Raw genomic sequence first — 12964 nt, 5'->3', positions numbered from 1 at the left:
CAAACGTCGTCGTTCTTGCTGCCTCGGCTTTTTCCGGCAGCTATCCTGAGCGCCGCTTACTCAGCTGAGGTGTAAAAATAGACAACAGAGTTTTGAAATTTAAGACCGGTAACGCGATACAGGAAGGTGTTGCCCGGTCTGCTGGTCTCTTTTGTGTTTGACCCGCCTGGCCCACAGTGCGAGAAGGGTAAGGCATGCCGCCAAGCGGTAGGGCACTCGGCGGTCGCTTCCAGACTCACAAACGCTGACCACGCTCACATAACTCGGTCAGACTCACACCCCTACTGATGCCTCGCATCACTGACATCAACAAATAAAAATCTTAAACCTGCTCTACCACACACAGTACATCCATGCCCACATCTACATGCAACAATACACATGCACACACACACATTTCTAAGCTTCTCACACACCTGCCTGCCATGATATACGACTTTTCATATAACAACCTGTTCGAATGCCAACAAAACTGGTTACGTACTACCATCAAAAGAAAAGGCGCAATTGGCGCCCAGGTGGCGCAGCGGGATATTCCGCTTGCACACCAGCACCGTGTTCCTGAACTCCTCGGGTCGAAACAGCTACCGGTCGGCTGGGCGCCATCTAGCGGGCATAATTGGCTGTGCCTGCAGCAGATACTAACTGGCCACCGTATGTACAGGGTGGGGGCCGGACTATGTGTGGGTGGGATCTTCATACGCTGTGTAAGGACCCTGATTGGCGGAAGAGACGCCTGTGCAGAATGCAGGGGCGAGTAGAGGAGGGCTGTACACGTGTCGGAAGAGGCGTGTACAGGGACGTGCTCTCCTCGAATGCAATCTGGTATCTCTCAGCAGCGGAAGACAAATCGAGTGCCTTAAATCGGGAGGAAAATGGGGAGAAAATGCATTAACTAAAATAAAATTAAAAAAAGAAAGGGCTCAATTATACCAGATTTTTCGAAGCTAAATTTAAAAACACCCCCCGCTCAACATGAGGTCAACTGAGGTCCACAGGCTGTTTCAAATTAAAAATGCCAACCTTGCTAATAGCAAACAAAAGCTAAAGCATAGTGGTTGGATCCTGATGGTTTTAATTTTGTTGTAACTCGAGCGAGCATTTGGAGCAAAGTATCGCTTTGAAGATTGTTTAGAGGTGCGAGAAATGACGCCTCACAAATTTTATGACCCTCCGGTGGTACGCCAGCAAACAAACACCTTTCTCTAGCTGAGCCGGAGCCGCAGCCGGTCGTAAACCTAACACGCACTTTTTTAGGGCCACCAGCACCTGTGTTTGTCTCTGGTCTTTGAAGAGCAGCTTTAGCATACCGCTGTTCTCCAGGGATATTCCAGCAGTGAGCCATTCAATAAAAACATACAGCGAAAGGGGATTTATTCCGCTCTGACAACCAAACGTATATAACAGTGATGAGGGAAGCAAACAGTTTTAAAGTGGGAATTTTTTAATGCATTTTCTCCCTATTTTTAAGCGCGTCCGATTTTTTTTTTCTATTTTATTTCTGCATTTTTTTTCCCATTTTCTCCCAATTTAGCGTAGTCAATCTGTCTTCCGCTGCTTGTGGATCCCTGATTGCAGTTGAGGTGGGTATATTGCTGCTCACGCCTCCTCCGACCCACGTGCAGCCCTTTGCGGAACCCTTTTTCACCTATGCATTCTGCACAGGCGCCTCTCTATCGGCCAATCAGGGTCCTTACACAGCATTTGAATACCACACCCACATAGTCCGGCCCTCCCGCCCTAGCAGAGACGTGTCTGCTGCAGGCACTGCCAATCATGCCCGCTGGTGTGCAAGCGGAATATCCCGCTGCACCACCTGGGCGCCTTGCACGTCCAATTTTTACCCAGTTGCGTTATGCTTCCTCTCTACTGGTGCTGACCCCCGCCCGATTAAGGAGAGCAAACCTACACACGCCCCCTCTGACACATGTGCAGTAGCCGACTGCATCTTTTCACCTGCACAAGGCCTAAAAAAAAAGTCTTAAAAATCTTTCAAAAGTCTTTAAATCTGATACTTTCGTATATTAGATTTATTCCGCTCCCACAGTGTTACGTATATAACAATAATGAGAGAAGCAAACAGTTTTACAGTGGGAGTTTTTACAGAGCAAGGTTGCTCGGATATCCAGGCAGGATGCAGAAAGCAGGCCGGTGGCAGCTCGTATTACCTCAGACGCAGTAAAACAGGATTGAGGTTGTGTGTTTTTATCTTTAAACAACATGCCATAAAACACACATGCACAATGGTGTAACAATGGCCCTGAGGGGGGGAGATGGCAGGAAATGGTTTCGGCCTTGCCAATAACGATGCAGACTTTCCTGTTGAAAGGTTTGTGCATGCAGGATGAACAAGAATGAACTCACAGGTCCTGTAATGACGCAGGCGACGCAGACCTGTGATTGAAGAATGCTCTGATAAGAAACTGTACTGTAACGTGTTCATGGTTAAAACTAAAGGTGTGCATTTAACCACATGTGTTAAATAAAATATAGTGTTCACAGGGTCAGCCATTGTACAGAGCCCCTGGAGCAGAGAGGGTTAGGGGCCTTGCTCAAGAGCCCAACTGTAGCTGCACGGCAGAGCTGGGATTCAAACTCTCAACCTTTCACACCAGTAAGAGGGCAACCACTTATTTTACACCAGTAAGAGGGCAACCACTTATTTTACACCAGTAAGAGGGCACGCCAGTAAGAGGGCAACCACTTATTTTACACCAGTAAGAGGGCACGCCAGTAAGAGGGCAACCACTTATTTTACACCAGTAAGAGTGCAACCACTTATTTTACACCAGTAAAACTGCAAGCACTTGTTTTACACCAGTAAGAGAGCAACCATTTATTCTACACCAGTAAGAGGGCAACCACTTATTTTACACCAGTAAGAGGGAATACCATTTAGGGCAACCACTTATTTTACACCAGTAAAAGGGCACCCACCTATTTTACACCAGTAAAAGGGCACCCACTTATTTTACACCAGTAAGAGTGCAACCACTTATTTTACACCAGTAAAACTGCAAGCACTTATTTTACACCAGTAAGAGGGAATACCATTTAGGGCACCCACTTATTTTACACCAGTAAAAGGGCACCCACTTATTTTACACTAGTAACAGGGCAACAACTTATTTTACCAGTAAGAGGGCACCCACTTAATTTACACCAGTAAGAGGGCACACCAGTAACAGGGCAACAACTTATTTTACACCAGTAAGAGTGGACCCACTTATTTTACACCAGTAAGAGTGCAACCATTCATTTTACACCAGTAAGAGGGAAACCACTTATTTTACACCAGTAAGAGGGGACCCACTTATTTTACACCAGTAAGAGTGCAACCATTCATTTTACACCAGTAAGAGGGAAACCACTTATTTTACACCAGTAAGAGGGCACAAGAGTAAGAGGGCAAACACTTATTTTACACCAGTAAGAGTGCAACCACTTATTTTACACCAGTAAAACTGCAAGCACTTGTTTTACACCAGTAAGAGAGCAACCATTTATTCTACACCAGTAAGAGGGCAACCACTTATTTTACACCAGTAAAGCTGCAACCACTTATTTTACACCAGTAAGAGGGAATACCATTTAGGGCAACCACTTATTTTACACCAGTAAAAGGGCACCCACCTATTTTACACCAGTAAAAGGGCACCCACTTATTTTACACCAGTAAGAGGGCAACCACTTATTTTACACTAGTAACAGGGCAACAACTCATTTTACACCAGTAAGAGGGCACACCAGTAACAGGGCAACAACTTATTTTACACCAGTAAGAGTGCAACCATTCATTTTACACCAGTAACAGGGCAACAACTTATTTTACACCAGTAAGAGAGGACCCACTTATTTTACACCAGTAAGAGTGCAACCATTCATTTTACACCAGTAACAGGGCAACAACTTATTTTACACCAGTAAGAGGGGACCCACTTATTTTACACCAGTAAGAGGGGACCCACTTATTTTACACCAGTAAGAGGGGACAGGGCTCTAGAGTGCGACCAATTTGGTCGCACATGCGACCTAATTTCTCAATGGTGCGACTAAAAAAAATCTCAGGTCGCACCGGTGCGACCAGGCGTCCGAGGGAAAAAAAAAACAACAGACACACATTAGGCCAATATCATGGTCTAAACCAATCAGAGATAGTGAAGGGCGGGACAATATTGTAGCGGTGATATGTGAGCGACATTCAGCTGAGCCAATCAGAATGCAGCACCAGGTTTATACACGTGCGTTCGGACATTCTGCAGTAAGTTTAGTTTTGTATATGAGACTTGCCGGATGTTCCAGAATGGAAGTTCGGGTTCTGGAGCTCGGCGGTGTAAAGTGTTGTAACGCTCACTTAAGTCCTGACTAAACAGTTAAAGTGACTCTACCCTGTCGTGTGTCTTTATTCCCACACCTCCACCACCGCACAGCAAAAGACCCGCAGCATCCCCACCGGACAGCGGCTAGGTGAGCCGACCCTCTACAGTAGCAAGGGGCTAATGCTAGCGGTAAAGTGCCGCGATAGTGAAAGTAAAAACACGACAATATTTTCGTTAAGTAAAATATAAAAATAACTAAAAGACCAAAATATATTACAATACATGTAGTCAAAATACGCAGTGAGTGCACCGCAAGTGATTTTGGGAATCTGTGTAAAAGATTCAGTAAAGCCGATAATATAATGCACTGCATTTAAGATTACACTCTGTAACACACACACAAACATATACATATAATTTTAAATATACACACACATATAAATAGATATACACACATACATACACATTTACTCTATTATTTTTATAATTTTTATAAGTGTGCTATAATTAGTCTGTAATACTATAATTAACTGTAAAGAAGACAGTGGCCGGCAATAGTATATTTGTGACTGGTTCTAATACATTTTGAATTGAAAGGCTGAAAAAGCCCAATGCATCTATAAAACACATTACATGCCTCGATAAATGCACTGCCCAAGTCTCCCCTCTCCCCACTGCCTTTCAGCGGCAGGCAGCAGCAAACAGATCATCAGACGAGGCCATGTTGACCAGATTGTTAGTTATTTACAAGTCAATATTGCCTGTATGGACAGTGATTAAAAAAAAAAAAAAAAAGTGAACCTGTAAAACTGCGGTGTTAAATGCGATGCGGTCGAAAATTTGGGTGCACCTAACTTTTGTGCTGGTGCACCTAAGAAAAAAAGTTAGGTGCACCAGTGCAACCAGTGCAAAACGTTAGTCTAGAGCCCTGAGGGGACCCACTTATTTTACACCAGTAAGAGGGCAAACACTTATTTTACACCAGTAAGAGTGCAACCATTTATTTTACACCAGTAAGAGGGCAACCACTATATTACACCAGTTTACACCAGTGTTAGCCATTACAGTTCTGAAAACCAGTCTATCTGGGTGCTGTTCCACCCTCCCCCACTCCGCCCCAGCCGCACAGTCGGCATCCTTCACACGGATGAAATGTCAGATGGCATGCTGTAGCAGGTAGATAATGGCTTTAATATGAAGCCTGATATCTGTGAGGAACTGTCAGGACAGCTTAGCAGCCACCGTTCCATCTGCGAGTAGCACAGCCTGCTGGGCGTAGCATGTTTCACCATCAGCAACGACTGAGATAACAGAGTCAGGAGAAAGGAAAGCTCGCTGCTTCCTCAGAAACAAACTCTGAAAAGGATGGAGATGAGAAAAAGCAAAGAACAGCTGCTGCTGTGAAGGTCTCCGTCTCTGAGACTGACATCTAGTTTTTACAAACTTAGTGCAATTAAAAAAAAACTGTGGTTGTGTAAAACCTTCTGTACTAGTCAGCAAGTCAAGTCAGCAAAAGAACAAGTAATGAAACAAATCTAGAACCCCCAAAGGTGGGCAACAGAACCAGAATCACCAAGGAATATTTCATTTTTATAGACATGAATTGACTGAGACTGACTGAGGTCCCTAGCTAGTGTTTGGGTGGGGGTGGTCCCGTAACCAGTATGCTGCTGTGGGTGCTGTAGGATTTCGATACTGCTTGATAATGTTTCTCCAAGCTTTAGGGTCCATGGCGAGTGTTTTAGCTTGGTTGAGAGTGAGCCGAAGGTTTGTTAGATCTCATCTAATTAGTTTGGACCAAGGTTTCTTCAGTGCAGTTTGTTGGATTCTCCACTGGGAGGGTCGTTTCCTCCATAGTCAGGTCAAGGATAATTTATTTATATAGCGCTTTTTACAATAGACATTGTCTCAAAGCAACTTTACAGAATCCAGAACCAACAGACCAAAAACCCCTGTTGAGCAAGCCAAGGGCGACAGTGGCAAGGAAAAACTCCCCTAAAAATACATGAAGAAATCTTGAGAGGAACCAGACTCAGCAGGGACCCCCATCCTCCTTGGAGTTGGTTATGGAATTTGGTTCACATCCATCCTGCACACGTGCCCAAACCATCTCAGATGCAGCTGCTGCATCTGCTCCTCAATGGTTGGTTGTTGAGAACATCTGGACTGTATGGTGTCTTTTTTTTTAATTTTCTTTATGCATTTTCTTCCCTTTTTAGTGCGTCCAATTGCCCGATTGCGTCATGCTTCCTCTCCACCAATGCCGATCCCTGCTCTTATTGAGGAGAACGAAGCTAACCCACGCCCCCTCCGACACGTGGGCAGCATGCCGTATGCATCTTATCACCTACACTTTGACGAGCGCATTGCAGATCAGCACTGTGTACGGAGAGACACACCCTGACAGCACTCTTTTCTCATCTCTGTGCAGCCGCCATCAATCAGCCAGAAGAGGTCGTAATTGTACCAGTCATGAGAGAGAGAGACCCCATCCGGCTTAGTCCCGCCCATATCTGAACAACAGGCCACTCGTTGTTTATGCGGCCGCTCAGCCTCGGCCGGCAGGCAGAGCTTGAGATTCAATACGATGTATTCGAGATCCCAGCTCTGGTTCCAGCGTGTTTTTACCGCTGCGCCACCTGAGCGGCATATGGTGTAATTTTTTATACGGTCACAAAGTGTACATTAGTATGGCTTGCTGTGATATAGTAGAGTGTGGTTTGCTGTTTCCTGTTGGTAACACTTTCTTTAATACCTCTTTAAATTTAAATAAATCATTAGCTTAATTGGATCACATGATTAGAGTAAATGAATGAATGAATGAATGAATGAATGAATGAAATCAAAAGGTGTTCAATTTAAACTAAGTGACAACTGTTTATTAAGCCCATTCCTCTCTAACAGTCCCGACTGGCACAACACAATGAGTCTGATGCACAATCACGCTACAAAACTTGTTTAAGCAATAGAACAAGAGAGGGAGTGTGTGTTCGAGAATAACGTCATGCCTGTGATTTGGTTTGAGGCATCAGCTGAGGGCAAGTGGCCTAGATAATTACAGCTGTGATGTTATATAACAAGTTGGCAAAATAAACACACGAATAAAGCAAAAGAAATCACAACCCTTTTTAAAATAAGGAAAAAAGTGTTAAAAGGTGTGACTGCATCAACTAACGATAATAATAATGACTAAGCAAAGAGCAAATTATACAGTGGCAATTAGGGGGGTCAACTTTCAATCCACCATATTTCAACCATGCTATTAAGTATAAAATGATCATTACTGATTGTAGATGTTCAGCTGTAAACTTTGCTATAGGGCTCTAGGACTGTTGGTACCAAACACATGCATTGCTTCATTAGAATGAATGTTTAACAGCACATTGTAAGCACTGGGTTGCCTTGGTTTGAATGAAGGGCAATAATGAGTCAAAAGTGTGCATAGATTGATTGGCTTGAAGCACAAGTTCAATGTAGACCAGCAGACTGGTATATAGGGTCAAGCTATAAAACCCAAGAGCACCTAGAGTACTGAAACCTTTGGTAAATAAAAACCTTGGTATTGGCCAATCAAAAGCAGGGGTGAATAGGGTGGGTAGCACTGTCGGCCCACAGCAAGAAGGTCCTGGGTTCAGTCCCCAGGTGGAGTGGTCCGGGTCCTTTCTGTGTGTAGTTTGCATGTTCTCCCCGTGTCTGTGTGCGTGTCCTCTGGGAGCTCCGGTTTCCTCCCACTATCCAAAGACGTGCAAGTGAGGTGAATTGGATATATAAAATTATCCATGACTGTGTTTGACATTAAAAACTTGAACTAATAAATCTTGTGTAACCAGTAACTACATGCCCTGTTAAAAATCCTAATAAAATAAATACATAAATAAATACCGTCAATGGCAAGTAATGCAGTCCACAATAAGGTTAATAAAATCACTGTATATCAAACAACATGAGGTTTTAGAAAGCAGGAATAGACTAGTAGTCTTACTAACAGCAATCTGCTCAAATACAGAGGATACAAATACATTTATAGATCTAAATCAATTACCATGACTGGCACTTTGGCCTGTGACTTACACAGCCCCACACAGGAGAGGTTTCGATGCACGGTGTGTTGTGACAAATTCACCTCATCACCAGTATTAAAATTCTTTGCAATCTTTGCATCTCACCTCTATCACTGTTTCAAACCTGATAACTCGTTGAGGAAGGTGTGTGTGTGTGTGTGTGTGTGTGTGTGTGTGTGTGTGTGTGTGTGCGTTGGAACGGGCCATGGGAAAAGTACAAAAGACGCAACACATCCGGTTGGTGACACACTAGCCTATAGCTTACATTGGTGTAAATGTGGTCTGTTCCAACATCTGCAAGAACAAAAGACATCTATGTCTATACCACAGAGCATGGATACATGTGTGTGTGTGTGTGTGTGTCAGAATTTGTTATGCTTAAGCTTAGATGTAACATTATTCACAATATTACCAAACACCACCAGTTTTTTATTATCATTATTTTTATGGGCTCTTTGTTTAACTAAATAAAAGAATAATCACACAACTGAATTTTAGCTATAGCCAAAAACTAAAACCATTTACACTCGTTTGTCTACCACAGTGGCTTCATTCAGCAATACATTTAACCATTTTAACTAGTACATCAACGAGTCCTTTTTTCATAGCCCATCTCAAAAAGCATTTAAAATGGTAGGGATGCACGATATGCAGTGTGCTATTGGAAACAAAAATGCTATTGGAACTTGCAATGGGAGTTTGATTATTTATAATATCATCTTACTGGTGTTGTGGTTTCATATTGTTAATAATAATTTAAGCAGGTCAAGTGAACATGCACTGCACTTATATGCTGCCTGAATATGGGTACAAAAATGTCACCTGACTGGAAGTGTTTCAAAGTGTAAATAAATGTTAATACATGCAGCATAATTCTACATGACTTCTACACTACAATAATTCAAGACAATATAATACAAGACAATATTCCGCTAGCACACCAGCGCAGAGATTCTGAACTCGTGGGTTCGAAACTCGCGAGGGGTGGGGCCTTCAAACACTGTGTAAGGACTCTGATTGGCGGATAGAGGCGCCTGTGCAGAGTGCATTGGTGAAAAGGGTTATTTTAAGTGCTGCGCGCAGGTCAGAGGATATATATATATATATATATATGTAAAAGACAATTTAGTCTGTTAATGAGCAAAAGTAAATTGTTGTGACTAATAAAACCCTGAAATCTGCTTGTGTGTTTAATGTATTAATACTACAAAACGATTGTCTGGGAAAAAATCAGAATCGACCATAAAAAAGTTTAAACGGTGCACCTATCATACATGTTAATCAAAATGGAAAAACAAAACTTAGTCAGCATTTTTTTTATATCAAGAAGTCTTGCATTATTTCCTGTTAATACATAATCATTCAACTGTAAAATCACTCTCCATTTTCTAAAGAAAACAGAGCACATTAGCACGTACATTAACACACCTGAACTGCATTTGTTTGAAAGGAAAAAAATGCTTCTCATCGCATTTCACCCATCATGAACCAAGGGATGAAATTTCAGGCATTAACCGGCAGTGGTCTACGACATCAGAGAGTAATAGGCTACGCATTAACCCATAATGCACCAGTTTGCCCTCTGCTACTCAGAAGCGAGAGTGCACAGTCGTACTGTAAGCCTGCATCCAAGCCTGATATGGATGCACATCACCACAGCTGTAATGTATCCTCTCTCAGCGACACCGATTATTAAGATGAATTGAGGAAAATAATAAATTTTTTGACTGAATGGGCACCAATTACAACAAACAACCAAAAACTTGTGTAAATCATCCCCAGAAGAGTTAACTAGTAACCAAGTAACCAAAAGTCTCCATATTGTCCATCATGTCCACATATTTTGATCATTCAGTGTACAATCACAATAAAACAGTCAACATCAACCAGATAAAAAACAGGTAAAATCCAGTTTAAAAGGTGATATGTATCGTATTAGAAGACAGAGGGGACATAAAGAAACACAAATGTTTTTTAAACGATGATTTCAATTTGTAAAAGGAAAGAGTTATGAAACACCTATATTGCTCATGTAGAAAAATACTTTTTTATACTTATTTATTTATATATTTACCAAACACAAATATGTACAACTTGCAGCTGTAGAGTAAAATAGCGTGAAAATATCTATTCATACCAGGGTAAATAGAATTAAAAAGATCAAAACTTATTACTGCTTTTAATTTGAAAATAATGAATAAAGTTAAACATAAAGAAACCAGACATGGGGGGTTTTATTTGGATGGATGATTTCAATTTGAGTTATGAAACACCTATATTATTAATGTAGAAAAATATATATATATAGCTGTGCAACTTGCAGCTGTAGAGTAAAAGAGCGTGAAAAAATCTGTTCATACCAGGGTAAATATAATTAAAAAGCTCAAACCTTATTACTGCTTTTAAATTTGGAACAATTAATAAAGTTGCATAGTTAAAGTAACATAAAGAAACCAGACATGGGGGGACATGAAAACGTTTTTTTAAACAATGATTTCAATTTGTAAAGGGAAAGGTTATGCAACACCTATATTACTAATGTAAACAAAGACATTCATTTGTATATTTACCAAACACAAAGCTGTATAATTTGCAGCTGTAGAGTAAAACAGCGTGATAATATCCATCCATACCAGGGTAAATATAATAAAAAAGGTCAAACCTTACTACTGCTTTTAAATTTGGGGAAATGAATAAAGTTAAACATAAAGAAACATGGGGGGACATGAAGAAACAAAAAACAGTTTTAATTACCCCTTTAATTTGTAAAGGAAATAGTTGCACAGCACCTATATTACTAACGTAGAAAAGACATTTATTTATATATTTACCAAACACAAATCTGTACAATTTGCAGCTGTAGAGCAGAACAACATACAGAGTATCCATTCATACCAGGGTAAATATAATTAAAAAAAATCAAACCTTTTAAATTTGGGAAAGTGAATAAAGTTAAACATAAAGAAACCAGACATGGGGGGACATGAAGAAACTCAACGGTTTTTAATGACCCTTTCAATTTCTAAAGGAAACAGGTATGCAACACCTATATTACTAATGTAGAAAAATACATTTATTTATATATTTACCAAACACAAATCTGTACAATTTGCAGCTGTAGATTAACAGCGTGAAAATACCCATTCATACCAGGGTAAATATAATGAAAAAGATCAAACCTTATTACTGTTTTTAAATTTGGAAAAATAAATAAAGTTAAACATAAAGAAACCATAAATGGGGGGACATGGAGAAACAGAAATGGTTTGCAATACCTGTATTGTGTTTCTAATGTAGAAAAGACATTTATTTATATATTTACCAAACACAAATCTGTACAATTTGCAGCTGTAGAGTAAAACAGCATGAAAATACCCATTCATACCAGGGTAAATATAATTAAAAAGATCAAACTAATTACTGATTTTACATTTGGGAAACGAATAAAGTTAAACATAAATCAGCCATACTTGTTTTACTTTTGTATATAAATAGTCCTGCTACTATTGTAGGATACATGTAGGTTGATGTTTTACCAGCTTAATCCAAATCCAAACCAGTGATGTGAAGGAAATTTGCCTCCATATTCAGACACATCTAAAGCTTCCATGAACAGTTCCATTTCTCACAAAATGTTAAAATAAAATATAGGCATCATTCTGCGGTAAAACACACGTTTAAAGAGTGTGCAGTACATACCTGAATGTGTGGCCATGGGGAGATGGGATGGGTAATATTTCCCCGACGGGAAAGCAGCGGCGGTCTGGACGGAACTGTGTCCGCTCGGTGTGATGCGTGAGGCGGCGCGATGAACCAAAGCGCCCCGCTCGGACAGGAGGTGCGCCGCCGGAGCGCTGAAATCCCGGCCCTCCATTCCTGCTGCTACACGCACTGCTATAATCCCGAGCAAATCCGGCAGCGCTGAAACGTTTCCGTTCAAACCAAAGCCATATATTTCTTTATTTATAATCCTTCTGTGTCGGAGTCGCTCTCAGATGAAGCCTGTCCTGTCCGACTGCGGCCTCCGATCATGTTTTCTGCCAACATGGAAATAAAACCATTTTAGTTTGATTTGCGCCTCGCTTTCATGTGCATGCAGATCGATTCTGGATCATTATAAAGCTCTGGGTGCGCACCGGTTCTACTGTTTTCAGCTGTGTCACTATTTAACGTCCATACTGGGAGGGATGGTCTATAGCGAGCTGATATATTTGTTCAGTTGCAGAATTAAATAGAATCAAACTTTATGCATGTGGTCCTGAAAAGCCTCACATTTCCATTAAATTATTTCCATATTAATTATATATAATTATATATATATATATATATATACATATATATATATATATATATATATATATATATATATATATATATATATGTGTGTGTGTGTGTGTGTGTGTGTGGTGTGTGTGTGTGTGTGGTGTGTGTATGTATATATATGTAAATATATGTATATATAGATAAATAGACACATACACACACACACACACACACACATATATATATATATATATATATACATTTAATAAATGCATTTATTTTAAATAAAAGCAGTGATTATAAGTTTGCATGAATCAAATG

At 40.7% G+C, this 12964-nt stretch overlaps 1 protein-coding gene across 2 annotated transcripts in view; it reads right to left on the bottom strand.

Annotated features, from left to right (window-relative positions):
• Positions 1–12411, bottom strand: part of LOC134335842 (BAH and coiled-coil domain-containing protein 1) — an 86709-nt gene extending 74298 nt beyond the window's left edge. For both annotated transcript variants that reach the window (XM_063018450.1, XM_063018452.1), the window contains exon 1: positions 12080–12411. In XM_063018450.1, coding sequence (XP_062874520.1) covers positions 12080–12254 — 175 coding nt within the window. In that variant the 5' untranslated portion in view covers positions 12255–12411. The remainder of the gene's footprint in view (positions 1–12079) is intronic.
• Positions 12412–12964: the final 553 nt, after the last annotated feature.

Source organism: Trichomycterus rosablanca, chromosome 22 (genome assembly GCF_030014385.1).
Source record: "Trichomycterus rosablanca isolate fTriRos1 chromosome 22, fTriRos1.hap1, whole genome shotgun sequence".
NCBI classification, from domain to species: Eukaryota; Metazoa; Chordata; class Actinopteri; order Siluriformes; family Trichomycteridae; genus Trichomycterus; species Trichomycterus rosablanca.
Note: the sequence above shows the minus strand (reverse complement) of the source record. Positions and strands in the feature narration are given on the sequence as shown.